At 42.2% G+C, this 14,732-nt stretch overlaps 2 protein-coding genes across 5 annotated transcripts in view; one reads left to right on the top strand and one right to left on the bottom strand.

Moving 5' to 3' along the window:
- Positions 1–83: 83 nt before the first annotated feature.
- LOC135487577 (phospholipase B-like 1) lies at positions 84–5,527 on the top strand. Its single transcript, XM_064771470.1, has 9 exons — positions 84–163; positions 650–878; positions 1,256–1,481; positions 1,824–1,985; positions 2,405–2,549; positions 2,987–3,187; positions 3,426–3,566; positions 3,807–3,992; positions 4,304–5,527. Exons 1-9 carry the CDS (start codon positions 94–96, stop codon positions 4,579–4,581), a joined length of 1,638 nt encoding a protein of 545 aa, XP_064627540.1. The 5' UTR covers positions 84–93; the 3' UTR covers positions 4,582–5,527.
- A 3,109-nt stretch (positions 5,528–8,636) lies between these two features.
- LOC135487568 (tektin-3-like) overlaps positions 8,637–14,732 on the bottom strand; it is an 18,974-nt gene continuing 12,878 nt past the window's right edge. For 3 of the 4 annotated variants that reach the window (XM_064771430.1, XM_064771409.1, XM_064771420.1), the window contains exons 3-7: positions 14,449–14,519; positions 12,452–12,595; positions 11,229–11,451; positions 10,792–10,946; positions 8,637–10,508 (exon numbers count right to left, since the gene is read on the bottom strand). In XM_064771430.1, the coding sequence (XP_064627500.1) occupies positions 10,295–10,508; positions 10,792–10,946; positions 11,229–11,451; positions 12,452–12,595; positions 14,449–14,519 (807 nt within the window). In that variant the 3' untranslated portion in view covers positions 8,637–10,294. Of the gene's footprint in view, positions 10,509–10,791; positions 10,947–11,228; positions 11,452–12,451; positions 12,596–13,567; positions 13,712–14,448; positions 14,520–14,732 lie in introns of all 4 variants that reach the window. The other variant, XM_064771440.1, reaches the window with a different exon arrangement.

Genomic DNA, 14,732 nt, shown 5'->3' with positions numbered 1-14,732 from the left:
TGCACTATGGTAAATAAAATAAAGTCAATAACTAAATTTATCTCAAATTATTCTCAGTATTTCTTACACTGTCACTGATCACATGATGTCAAGATGGCGAATTCAAATGCAGCAATTTTGACTTTTATCTCTTCATTTTTCTACTCTTTCCTCTTTTGTCATGGTAAAGATCAGGTGAAATCTATACAAGTTTTGTTCAGCAGACTCGGTTCAACTTTTGAATCACTGTTAATCATAATCATGAATCAGCTCCACCAGTCCTGGCCTGTGAGTGTGCAGGTTGTTGAAGACTCTCGTTTGTCACAACACAAGACACAAGCCCTATTTCTTCATGAATGAGTGCAGTGCCAGTGGTATGGTTAAACATTAAGTACATTCGAGCATTGTGGTTTTGTGGTAGCGAACCTGGGGACGGAAAAAGCCGAGGCACATGGCATAGCTTTAAATCGCCGCCTTAAATCTACATGGACATTACTTGATTTAATGGAATTTACAGTATTCTCAAATTGGCTATACAACAAACACTGGTAACCATGTACAAGTAAACTGTTCATATTGTCAAACATGTGCTTTCGTTTTAATGTGTAGATGTACCATAGGCCGTGTGGTCTGCTGCGGTGAATAATTTGTTCTCGTTACTGCACTTCAGGAGCTGCACAGTATGGGACTGTCTACATGACAGATGGCAAAGCATCCTTCAAATCAGGTGTCTTAGACAAAAAAGGAGGTGTCGCCTATGGTACTTACAATAATTCCTATCTGACTACTGGGTGGGACGTGCTTGACATTAAAGCCGGGTATGCAACCCAAGGTCCAAGACAGCTCAACCAACATGTGATGTATGCAGCTGGTTTTGCGGAGGGCTATATGACAGCTCAGTAAGTATAGGTACAAAAGAGAAAAAGAGCTTTTTTGTGAAATATTGTAAATGTACTTTATTATATTCTATTTTACTAGCATAGCTTGAAGTGGTGATGGCCTCTTTTCTAGTAGCTTTAAACCCATCCTTTACTAAGAAGTGTGATTTCACAGATTTTTCCTACAATGTGATTAGTCTTTTGTATGTGATGGACATTTCAGGGATTTGACTCTAGCCTCTATGCCCCCGAGCTCCCGAAATATCATCGACGTCTTGGCATCGCCAATGCAAATTCATTAGACTTGTTGAGACAATCTGTTCAAAATAACAGTTTGAACTTTTTCCCTGTTTGCCAGTCTACTATCACTCAGCCATAATTGCCTTCCTTGTCTGCAGGAAGATCACCCAGTATTGGCAAAATATCCAGTCTGTCTGGTTAAATGGCAAGTCCAAAGACTTCATGGCCAACTTGTACCATTTCTTCGAGGAGCAAGAAAAGTATGCTTTAAATAGGATATCCCAGGATGCTGGCAGGACACCGTATTGGCGTCATGTCGGGTATGTCCTTGCCCAGATGGAAGGTCTTTATGACGGACATAAAGCTGCTTTGGGTACAAATGATGTAAGTAAGGCAACCATTTAAAGGAAACATGTCACAAAAGGCATCTAAAAATGGGGAAATTTCAATGGCCCCGTAAAAACCTAAAGTGGGAATAGCTTCCATTTATAAATCACCAACTAAGACATTCGTGTAAACAAGGTATCAGGAGAGATCGAAAGCTTGTAAGTAAGTGATTATCTTTATCTAGAGTTTCAAGTAATAAAAATACATTTTGACATGATAAAAATGGATTCTTTGAACGACAACTAATCTTGTGAGGTTAGACATTATTCAGTTAAATGCACAAAACTGTAAGTTTGAATTGTAAAAATTACCAGTTAATCTCTTGTTTTTGCTTTTCAGACCCTCCCAAGATTTGCTATCGTATTCCTGAATGGTGTTGGTGATTACATTGACATCCAGTACGCTATCTCTCGAGAAGACCGTCCAGACTTCAAGAAGATGTCACACCTGCAGTTCAAAACATTTGTGGAGAGTCATGGCCACTGCTCCGCTCTCATCAAGGTGAGTTTTGTCATCACTCATCAGAGCCAAGTTGTAGACATTTAAGATAACCAGCCCGGGGGAGACTGGTTTCGTTTGCCTTGGTAGGCAACCAATCTAGGAGATGGAAAGCTCTGATATAAAACTTTGGAGTAAATTGGAACCTTAAACCAGCAGTGTACAGGCTCACCTGCGTTTGGAAACTTCCTGACTCTCACCAATACAATCCCAAGCTATGAGCAAATAGCACGCTTAAGACGGAAGCATCTGGCCAATTTGATGCATGACTAGGTTGCTACGCAAAATAATTCATATGATAGGCAACAATAACTGTACCAGCAATGGTGCTCGACCTATGAAGACCCGCCAGGCTAGAGGAGTGCCAGTTTCCAAATTGTCGTTAGTAACCTTTTTATTCATCTTATCTGATTGTGTTCCAGGCAACAGGAGCCTATGAGAACATCTTCATGTCACATTCCAGTTGGTTCCTCTACTCGTCCATGCTCAGGATCTACAAACATTACGACTTTAACATCAACGATGCAGCCACCGTGAACAAACAGATGTCTTTCTCTAGCTATCCTGGTAAGCAAATTTTTAAAGGTCAATTTGATTTATAAATCTAAGTGCCTTACAAACAAGCAATTTTTGGCTCTGCGACCTGCATTAATTATTGCTGCGATGTGCGACTAAAGGATTTCTTGTCTGCACATCAAACCTGTGATCACTGGTTGATATTGATCGCAAGTCGCAGCAGTGACCAATTCTTGTTGCACCTGCGATGACCACCGCATATGAGAGTTTTTTGTCATGTGCGATCACGATTGCAGATTGCAGCAACGAAAATCGCTCATTTGCACAGTGGTTCAATGTCACCTCTGTATCCCTTATTGGACGCTGGATAGGTTGATTCTGGTCCCATAAAGTGCCCATTTCTACTTCATCTCCAGTGGTCTTCTCCTTCAGGTTTCCTTGATGGTCTAGATGACTTGTACCTTATCTCTCATGATCTTCTACTTCAGGTTTCCTTGAGTCTCTCGATGACTTCTACCTCATCTCTAACGGCCTCGTGATGCTACAGACAACCAACAATGTCTTCAACATGTCGCTGTACGACCAGGTCAAACCAGAATCTATCCTGGCGTGGCAGAGGGTGAGGGTAGCACACATGATGTCTGCCAGTGCTGCTGACTGGGGAAGGATATTCAGCATGGAGAATTCCGGTAGGATGAATTGGATTAATGTCCATAAAGCAACTATCAATATTTTGAAGAAGAAAATATTTGAATTTAACGCAGAAATTAAAAAACGTGAGGGCTTGGTGCCTCTGTCCCTGAGTCTTGAACCCATCACTCTGAGTGATGCTTGTAATGAATCCGAGATAAGCTACAGCCTTATGAGCCATTAGGTGTAGGCTATTAGCCTAGCAGACTTCAACTATATTTTGACTTCCTCTTTTAGGTACTTACAACAACCAATACATGATCTTAGATTTAAACAAGATCAAAATCGGAAAGGAGATACAAGATGGCGCCCTCTATGTAGTTGAACAGATTCCGACCCTCGTGGAATATGCCGACCAGACAAATATACTCAGGAACGGTAAGAATCTTTCTACAAGGGGTTACAATATGATTGCTTACTCTACTGGTCAACACCATGTACAGTAAAACCTCCCTTAGGAGACACCTCGCTAATAAGGACAACCTCTCTATCGTGGGCACTACTTTTGGTCCTAAGTTGGTTGTTTTTATTCAATTTGACCTCTCTGACCAAGAAACCTCTCTATTGAGGACATCATGTCCAGAGAACCACTGTATGTTTGTTTCTCTTTCTGTTCAGGTCACTGGCCGTCGTACAATGTGCCTTTCTACGAGAAAGTGTACAACATGAGTGGCTACCCTGAGACTGTCGCTCGTAGAGGTTTAGACTATTCCTACCAGATGGCTCCACGAGCAAAGATCTTCCGTCGCGATGCCGACAAGGTTACAGACATGAAAAGCATGATGGATATCATGAGATACAACAGTATGTATGAATTGCTTTAGTTTTTGACTTTGGTTAGGATGAATTTAATATAGTTGGAAACAAATTAAGACATATTGTAGAATTTGAAATGGACAAAGATCAAGAGCGACCATTGTTACCTTCGTATGGTTATTTCTCTGACAAACTTCTCACCAGGTGCCTGGCTCATATGCCAATTCTGGCTGGCCATTCCATTTGTGGTGGCACTACACTCATACTGTACAGACTTCTCGCCAGGGCGTGGCTCATTGGCCATAACTGGCTGGTCATTGTAATTTATTGGGGGTGACATTTCACTCTTCCTCCTTCAGATTATCTCAAGGATCCTTACTCAGAAGGCGATGCCTGCAAGGCTGTCTGCTGCCGAGGTGACTTGAGTTCCACCAACCCCAGGGCAGACGGCTGCTACGACACAAAGGTTTCTGATTACAATATGGCCTGGAAGAGACAGTCTTATGCAATTAACGGACCAACGACTGGCACTGGGCTTAAACCATTTTCCTGGGTGCCACCTTTCAATGATTCCCATGTTGGTATGCCTAAAACATTTGACTTTAAGTTTGAATTCATGGAAAGGGGACTAAATTAGTGGGGATGAGGGTGTGTGCTTTGAAAATACTCCTAATTTCAAAACTTCAGGGCTAAAATTGGCATTACTTCCTTCTTCTCCCAGAAAACATCTGCCAGATGGTGTTTTTGTTTTCGAATAGGCCTAATACATTCAGGAAATGCAATTGCTTTGCCCTGGAATTGAGTGCAATGCACTTTTGTATTCTATAAATGCACTTGCAGAGAGGTTCATCTTTTATTAATACTTCACATGAGTCATGAATTGCATGCTGTAATCTTGTCTTGTTAACCTATTGGTGCTAAGAATCTGTAGGAGTTTTACAGGTGCATCGGCACAAAAGTCATCGCCGTGCTTAGAGTAGCTAGTCCAATTGTACTTCTACCAAATATCAAATTTATTTACTCCAATATTTGCAATAGTGTCTGCAAGAGAGTTACCACAATCATAGTAGATCTACAATTTGTTGAATGTGCTTAATTCGAGTACAAAAAATAGGCTAATCACTTTGTTAGAAAGGTAAACTTTTTATGCTTTTCAAGTGCAGAATAATCAGGGCCCGGTTGTTCAAAAGCACAAAATTTACAAACCTTAATAGTAATGTTAAGTATCTTTATAAGAGATGTTATCTCTTTCGGGAAATGTCATTTTAGTTTTACACATGAAGGCTTAGCAACACCGTGCAAGCTAATGTGGTTTTTAACAACTGCGGCCCAGCCCTGGACAGTATATATGTGGCTATGTTATAAGCGTATTACTTATCATGTACAATTAAGTGTTAAATCTGGTTGCTAAAGACAACTCTTTTGTGTGGTGCAAGAGGTGAAATCTCACTGTGATAATATCAATTCCATATGAGGGTATTCAAAATTTTCTATTATGTCCAGGATACAGAAAATTATTTTGATCAGTTAAATGATTTTAAAAAAAAAATGTCTTCAACATCACACCTTATCCCCAGTCATTACCTAGCTGGACAAAGTCGTAAATTGTCCCAGTAATTATCAGCCCAGGCCAATAGCTTGTCCCAGTCATTTTCTGGGCAGACAAAAATCATAGCTTCAGTTGAAACCTGGCTGGACCAGACCAGATCAAACTGAACCTAACTTGTCTAAGTCACAACGAGTCTAGACAAAATTATAGCTTTTAACCTACTAGTCAGGACGTGATTAGACAAAATCTGAATTTGTCCCAGTCGTAACCAGGCCGGCTGAAATCGTAGCTCGTCCCATTCACAATTCATACCTTGTCCGAGTCGCAACCTCGCTAGACGGAATCACAACTTGCCCCAGTCACAACCTGGCTAGCAGAAATCTTAGCTTATCCAATTGACAACATGGCAAGACAAAGTACCTAAAGTAATTGATTGTTTTTGTCACATCCTCGTGTAATGAAATCACCAGTGGTCTTTGCCACGACTTGGCAAGGCGAAATTGTAGCTTGTCCCCGTCATAATCTGGCCAGACGAAATCAAAGCGTGTCTCAGCACAACTTGGCTAGAGACAATCACAGCTTTTCCATGTCACAACCTAGCGAACCATAGCTTGGCCAGACGAAAGCAAAGCTTTCCTCGGCACAACTTGGCTAGACAAAAGCAGAGCATGTCTCAATTAAGACAGAATTGCCAGACGAAATCATAGCTTGTCTCGGAGGTAACATGGCCAACTTGTCATTAAAACTTTTCCTTGGCACGATTTGACTTGTCGAAATGAAAGATTGTGTTAATCTGGACATGGCCAGACGAAATCACAGCTTCCCCGAAGCACTACCTGGCGAGACAAAATCATAGCTTGTTCCTGTCCTAACTTGGCTGGGCTAAATCAGCTCATACCCCAGTGACAACCAGGCCAGACAGAGTAGCTCCCGATTGTCGTGTTGTCACATCCTCCTGAAATGAAATCACTGCTGGTTCCAGTCACCATCTAGCCAGACTAAATCATAGCTTGTCCGAGTCGCAACCAGGCTAGACATAATCACATCTGCCGCAGTTACCACCTGGATGATTGTCCAGTTGTCACATCTTCATGAATGAAATCACTGCTGGGTCTAGTCACCATCTAGCCAGACATGTCCCTGTCATATCCTTGATCGAGCTTGTCCCAGTTATGGCTTTACCAGACGACACCATGGCTTGTCACAGTTACAAACTAGCCAGACGGAATTAAAACTCGTCGCAGACAAATCCCAGCCAGACGAAATCGTCGCTTCTACCAAGCTCGTCCTGATCAGACGAAACCTTAGCTTGAACTACGCTCGTCTTGGTCAGACGAAATCATAGCTCGCCCTGGTTTGGCGAAACCATAGCTTGTCCCAGGCTCTTCCTGATGAGACGATACCCTATATAACTTGTCACAGTAGCACTGGCAAGACATTAAAACGCGTCACAGACAGATCCTGACCAGATGAAATCATAGCTTGTCTGACTTATATAACTTGGCCAGACGAAATCAAAACCTGGTGGAGTCCCAACCTGGTCAGGCGAAATCAAAGATTTGTCACAGACACAGTCCTGGCCAGACACTATCAGTGTATCACAGCCTGCTCCGGTCACATCTTGGCCAGACTAAACCATAGCTTGTCCCAGTCACAATCTGGCTAGTCGGAATCATAACTTGCCCCAGTAACAACCTGGCCAGACAAAATACCCATACTGATTGTCCTTGTCACATCGTCTTGAAATGAAATCACTGCTTGTCCTAGTCAGCATCTCGCCGGACAAAATTTCCAACGTGTCAATGTCATAACCTGTAGCGTGGCCCAGTTAATACGTCTTGGCCAGACGAAATCATAGCTTGTCACAGACACATCCTAGCCAGACAAAAATCATAGCTGGTCCCAGATACAACCTGGCAAGACGAAGCTTTAGCTTGTCACAGGCTCGTCCCGGCCAGACGAAATACTAGCTTGTCTGAGTCACAACCTGGTCAGACGAAATCAAAGGTTTGTCACAGCTTGCTCCAGTCACATCCTGGCCAGACAAAGTGATAGCGCGTCCCAGTCACAACCTGGTCAGACGAATTGGCTATTGATTGCCTTGTGAAATAAAGTCGGTTAAGAAATACATGTAGGTAGCGAGCTTCTGTCGAAAATGCTGTCGGGGCTGATGATTGTGATATAGTGGATCAAAGCATCATGGTCAAATCTCTGTGATATAGAGTATATAGCTCAGATCAGCTTTTGATCCGAGAACAGCAGAAAGCGGAGCTGCGTCCAGGCCCGCCGCGAATGTAAGTATCGAAATGAAAAGACATGATGGTTTTGACTCATTTTGTCAAGAGACGTTCGTTAGCCTGTCTCCTTTGCCGCGCTTTTGCCGGTGATCGATAAGCCTATATAGATGTACTATGGGAAAGAAAAAAATGATCACTTGCTATCAGCGGTTTAGAAATATTAAACGCTTCTCCAATACCGATATTCGGGTTGTGGACGCTATTTCACCTCAGCGTTCGGTACGTGACCCCAAGTCGGAGAATAACCACTTCGATATGCAATGTTCTCAAGTTCGCAACGGAACAACAGAGTATGGATTCAGGGTTTTTCACTCCTACGCCAGTGATGCGAGACATTGGCACAACCAGTGCAGAGACATGCAGTTCTAAAGACGTTAATAGATGACACTTCGACAGTTTGAAAAATTATCTGATGTCGGACTACACGTTCTCGTTAACTGCCTCGTTTTGGATGCGATGGCAGCTATGACAACAGCCGCTGAAAATGCCTCGCGCGGGCCTCCATCCTGAGATACTGGTTTATCGAGAGGCGGAGTCTTAGACTTTCCCTTAATGTTTGCTTTTATCACTACGGTGCATTTAGCGTTGTGAATCTAATCTTGTCGTTCAACTGAGAATATATTTATTGGAATTTCAAGTGAGGCGAGGAAGAATGATGGCACAGTGGAAACTCCCTTAGCAGACACCTTTCTATTAAGGACACTAGGTGTGGTCCCAAATTGGATGTTTCCATTCAATTTAACCTCTCTAATCAAAACACCCCTCGATTAAGGACAGCACTTGTCAGACACGAAGGATGTCCTTAATAGAGAGGTTCTGTATTAAATAACCAGTGAACAGTTTTTGTTTTTGTTTCTATGAAAACTTTATTGTGAAAAACAAGTGATTCAAACCATCAAAAAGGAAACAGACCGAGGTCACTGTTCGCAGAGAGTTTATCATGATACAGAGGTGAGGCAAAACGAGCACGATTTTTAGACGTACGTATAGCCAAAGGGGAAAGAACGAAACCAGACTTGAACTGGTCCTCGTCGCATCGCTTGACTTCAAAAATATGCGCGCTCCCTCACAATTTAGAGGTACCGGGGCAACGCTTATTCTCAACCACTCTCCCGGACAATCAACCCTGGCCCCGAGAGAATCATGCAGCAGCACCTGGCAAACAGATTAATTTTAAATTTGTAAATCCGATATGTACACATTGGCATGCAGTATTAAAGTTATTGAAATTGTTAATCAAATAATTCATTATGAAAAAGATAATTTCGACATGGTGCGTAATGCTGACTGTTCAATGAGTACGTAACCATAGTGACATACTCAAGCCATAATACATATAAATACCTATACTAGCACTCGAATCATTGGAAAACGGTTTACACAGCAGTTTAAAACAAGACAAGTCTTCTTGAAATTCAAACTCCAGGCATAGATGGGTTATTCAGCTTTGCGTGGAGATTAATTTTACAATTCCATTACAAGTTTAACATTCTAAACAGCATCACGCTTAATAAAATTGATATAACAAGTAAACAAGTCACACTTGTACTCAGTATCGTCTTGTACTCAGTCTAGTCATACCCCACCGGGCCTACTCGCTCGCTACAATATCACAGCAAAGTCATTCAAATAGCTCAGACAAGTCCATCTGCATCTGGCAGAGCAGTGCGCATCTATAACGTAATTTTAAGCAGGGTTTCACTCGAGGGATTCTATACTAGGCATATTTACAAGAAATATTAGCAAAACGCTTCCATGTTTTAGTCCCAAAAATATTTGGTGAGCTAAGGCAGATACTGTTTTGGCGTTGTGCAAAAAACGGCATCGCTAAAATCTACATTTTGCTCGAAACTATTGCGCTTCGTCAAACTCCTAACAGTTGGGAACAAAGTATAAAATGCAACTATCTTTGGTTGAATTTACAAAACTGAACTTTAAGTGGACCAAAGTCAGCGCCTAGAAAGAACTTTCGAAATTCGGGTCCGAAACGGATATCCATTTCGTCCTTTGGTCAAGAGTTTTTCTACTGAGTGATAACACTAACTCACATGATTAACGCAATCTCAACTGGAAGTGTGTAAAGAGTTACATTGACAATAATAATATTAAGATATACATCAGCTAATTATCACAGATTGTTGATGGTTGTAAACTGTTTCAAACAGTTTGGACGGAATAATCAGAAAAGCATAACAAAAGACACACAATGATGCCCAAACACCGAAAATACTGCAACTTGGTCTTTAATAAATAATTATCAGCCATTTAAAGGCACTTGATGATGATAGAAACGAACGTAACCATGGTAACAAAAGTTTTCAAACGAGCAGACGATAGTGACCAAGGCAACGGTTGCCATGGTTAGAAAGTGAAATACAGCAGACAAATCGTGACGATACAAAAAGTGTACGTTGGGCATGTTGTAAATAATAAATGTTCGTATGAAAATGTCTCTTAATAATCTTTTCCCATGGCTCTTAAAGTCATGCGTTCGTTGATTGACTCTAATAAGATGCGATCCTTGGCGACATTGGGAAGGTCTTGCGCATGCCCATGCACTTCTCCCGGTCGATGAAGAGACTGTTGTTCTTGATTGCGAGATCATGCTCAAGTTGGGCCTTGCTGCGCAGGAGTTGCTGGAGGGTGTTCTCAGCTTGGCGCAGTTGGTGCTGGAGGTTCTCGACAGTCTCGGAGATTTCAGAGACTTCGCTGAACAGTCTGGAAAGATAGTGAGAGATTGTAGTCAGTGGGAAAACAAGACTTGATGGCCAAGCAAGAAAATTCTTGTGTGGAAAAGGGGATCAGAATGATGCTGCGATGGAACAAATCGGTCAAGGAACATGAGGCACGGTACTGTGAAGATACTTTCCTTGTACCATAATCTTTGCAGCAGTGAACGATTGGGGCATGAAAGGAGGAATGAAAAATCCACAGCCTGTCGCCAACTAACTAATTTTCTGACGAAGCTTTGCTTCCTCTCCGACTAGCAACCATCGCTTACCTGTGCTGTACAGGATCCCGGCAGAGTTCCACATTGGGCCTGTGAGTCCTGGTCTCGAGACGACTCTGAGCGACCTGCATGGGAGCCTCCTTGTCGTGGATGGCCTTCTTCAGCATCTCAATGTTCTTCTCCATGTTGAAGATCTCTTGAAGATCCTGCAACGCAAGAATTTTAGGATTGAAATCAATGCTACTATAACATAATTACAGAAATAGATCTGTGGGGAGAGAGCATATGTACAAGAATGTCGACAGCGCGATATTAATTCCACTTGCGTTTTGGCGCTGTGGTATCTGAATGACCCGCTCGCGCGGTTGTTCCTGTTGGTACACTTACGGGTAACAATCTGGAACTGCACCACAGACGTGACCAGCGGGCTGCGACAGTAGTAGGAATGAAAAGCTCTAGCAGATTCATGCCCAAACGGAGAACCTTACCTTCGAAAGATGTGTCTGCAGCTTGTTCCTTGCATCAGTGGTCTCTCCGGTCCTCTCGGAGAATGAGACATTGACGTTGTTCCATTGTCTCCACATATCATTGGAGCAGTTGTTGAGGACATTATCCATGTCGTTGCGGAGTTGCTTGGAGGCGTTGCGCTCGCTCTGGGAACGCTGGATGTTGTCGTTGCTGAACTTGGCCCAGGATTCTGGGACGGAAACGCTATAAAAAGGCGGACGAGTGATTGGTTATTCAAAGTTTGCGGCAAAACGCTGTCTGATAGTCTTATCAATGAGGTATCCAAATGGATGTGCCAAGCTATTTTGAAATACAGTTTAAACTGCTTAGCATGTTAGCATGTTCTTCTAATCACTGTCCGGCTCTTATTCTCATTCAAAGATGTAGTCATTGATACTATCGCCTCATCGAAAACGAACTAATTTGATCAATACTGTCAACCCATTTATTTTCGCGGCCCTTGTTCGCAAAAACATGTGGTTGTGGTTGAGTGCATCTCACGAAGATCACAAACTTCTTCGGTGCAGTGATTCAAACGTGGTGTTAATCTGATACATTGTCATGCTGTATTTTTTCAATGTTATGAAAAGTGCGCAAGATGATACTGCAATTCATCGTGTCGGGATATAAAATATTTTCTCCAGGAGGTTAGGTTAATGCATTGTAGTTATATCGTATGCTACATTCTATTATAGTTCACTATGTTGTTAGGTAGTCAGGACAGTTATTATTTTGACAAATGGTTGTTGTGGTGGAGAAATTATGACGAGGGTGGGTTACACTCCGGACGCATGGCGGATCGGCCACATCCCTCACCAAAGAAAGGAAATATGGATACAGGATGATCTGCCTCAGGAGTTAAGTGGGGGAGATGATGATGATCGTAAGGTGATTAAAACATTAATCTTGGACTATCAGACACACACGGCAACGAAAAATCCACTTCATGGTTCCGTTATCGTCAGCGTTTCTTCTTGTTCAATCTCAGTTACCTCCAGGGTCTCATATTTAGGGTACATTTTCTGCTATTTGTGGCGTGAAGCGAATAAGTCCCGTTTTGACCGTCTCATTTTCACGAAATTATTGTATTATTCGTAGGATCTACATTTGTATAATATCATAAAATATATCGTTATTGCTTCGAGAAGGAACAAGGGAGAAACGCGACTTAGAACGCAGACGACCGCGGACATGTTAAACTCACGTGTTATCGACCCTATTGATGCCATTGTGGTAGGCAAGGCCACGGGAGGAGTTCCTCATCCCGTGGCATTTCTCATCCAAGTTGTTAGCTACGAATTTGTCCGATGAATCCTTTTCCAATTCGTGCTGGGCACCGCGGCACAAGCTAAAATGATTATTAACGACATGAAACACTCGCCAGACATGTCACCAGTGGTTACAGAGTTAGACCTGTCCTTTTGCTCTTGCTGCTTGAGGTCGTCTGCTCGTAACCCGTCCCCAAGGGCTATCCTGCACAAGGGGCAAGGTTGTCGTCTGCTGAGGGTCAATAGAACGGGTGCGGATGGAGGAGGTGCCTGAGCATGACATGAAATATGTTGAAGCGTTTCAGTAAACTTGTATTATTGTATTTCGTAATGAAATTTCATCACGGAATTTAGGAAACTGAGCGAGTTGAATTGAGTCTTTTCAGAAAAATAACCGAGGATTTTGTTTCAATTTACGACCCAGCCAATCACTGTGTCATAACATGACCAGGCACCAATTTGATGACGGCAAACTTGAGTGTCCCACACCGAAGTTCGCAGTCGAAGAAAAGAAAGAAAGGCATACGTCGACACTCGTACATTGTAGTGTCGTCGCGTGTTGATTATCTACAAGAAAAACGATGCCTGAACACCATGTCATTCTACTGAAAGAAACACCATCTGTTGCTTGAATTTTCGCCCAAATGAAGGCTGGGTTACCTTTAAAGAAGGCAATCTTTTCTGATAACATTTTCAAACCTGTAACTCGAGAGTTGCAGAATGATTGATATTCAAGCAATCGTCGTGAAGGTCCGTCGTCCGCCATGAAGTCAGCCATAAGTTATAAAGAGATTATTTATAGCTGGCCGTTTTCCGGTTTTTCTTTTTCGTGACAACAGAAATATCCGTCCTATACTCTACTCTCTCTTATGTAAAGTCGGGTAGGCTTCATGACCAGACGATAGACCTTTATTTAAGTGAGAAAGAAAAGTATACACAAAGGACCTAACATTGGGACTTTCTAGTTACATGTAACAGTCTAGGGGTGGTTGCACATCCATAGGGTTGGATGCCACCCCAGGGTCGGTTGCTAGCACCCCGACGGGACTTACGTATTATCAACCCTGTTGATGCCGTTATAATAAGCTAACCCACGAGAAGAGTTCCTCAGATTATGGCATTTCTCGTCTAAGTTTTGGGCCACGTATTTATCCGATGCATCTTTCTCCAGTTCGTGCTGACTGGCACGACATAAGCTGCAAGAAACATTCGAAGCGACTCGGTTTATAACGGGTTCTCTTACTCATCAAGATGTCAGCTAATTGAATTTTTTATACCTGGTTGCAGAACAATGCGTTTCCTCTGAGAAAGTATATTCCGCCCCTTTGTCAAACGTGCCGGGAATTTACCTTTAGAAGTACAGACCACATGAGTTGCGAAATTTTGATTTACATGTATTCGCCATTAAAGCCGTTAGAGTGTTTGGCGTTGCTTCAAAACATTCTAAAATCGAGGTGAGGAACTGAAGACATCAGTATACATTCTCATCAGCAAAGCCTAAACGGGTCAGAGAAACAACGAATGTGAATTAATGGGGAAGTGCAGGGGGTGGTGGGGCCTGAAAGAAAAGGGTTGTATCAGATCGACTGCAATGAGAAAGTCAATGAGATTCATTCATAAGCACATGACATGTGACAAGCACAAGGAAATGCCCTCCCTTCTTTATCATCAGGAGTTGAGAGCTTAATGAGGTATCATAATGTTCGTCGTGATTATTTCAATTAAAGTATTACTGAGCTTGGTAACTGTGTCCTTTTTGTTCCAGGAAGAGCCTTTGGCCTTTTTCAAGTTCCAAATTCTTATAGTCTTCAATGATTCTTGATTTTACATTACTTATTCGTATGATGAGTACCAAGAATGGATAAAGATGAGTCTTTATTGATACTTGTTAGTACATGTATATACACGTATACTAGTCTTTGCGATCACTTACCTAAGTTGCATGTTGGCCTTATCGATCTTCTGTCGGAGTTTATTCTGACACTGTTTGATATTGTCTACTTCCTGAAAGGTAAATTATCATAAATTGACACAGTGAGAGACGCAATTCAAAGAAAAAAGGCCCATTACTGAGATGACGACCAAAATGTGTCGTTAGCGAAAGTTGTGTTCTTCTTCTATCCAGTCAGAGTTCGGTATTCTGCACTGCGGAATAAGATACAACAGCGCTTGCCATTCAACCAAAATTTATCGGCATTACTCGCATTTATAAATCAA

Source organism: Lineus longissimus, chromosome 1, assembly GCF_910592395.1.
Source record: "Lineus longissimus chromosome 1, tnLinLong1.2, whole genome shotgun sequence".
Taxonomy (NCBI): domain Eukaryota; kingdom Metazoa; phylum Nemertea; class Pilidiophora; order Heteronemertea; family Lineidae; genus Lineus; species Lineus longissimus.
Note: the sequence above shows the minus strand (reverse complement) of the source record. Positions and strands in the feature narration are given on the sequence as shown.

Bases quoted from the DNA above. Each gene is read 5' to 3' on its own strand.
- LOC135487577 (XM_064771470.1), top strand. From the start codon at position 94: ATGGCGAATTCAAATGCAGCAATTTTGACTTTTATCTCTTCATTTTTC. The intron at 164-649 runs GTAAAGATCAGG...ACTGCACTTCAG, and splicing joins CTCTTTCCTCTTTTGTCATG to GAGCTGCACAGTATGGGACT. The intron at 3,188-3,425 runs GTAGGATGAATT...TTCCTCTTTTAG, and splicing joins ATTCAGCATGGAGAATTCCG to GTACTTACAACAACCAATAC.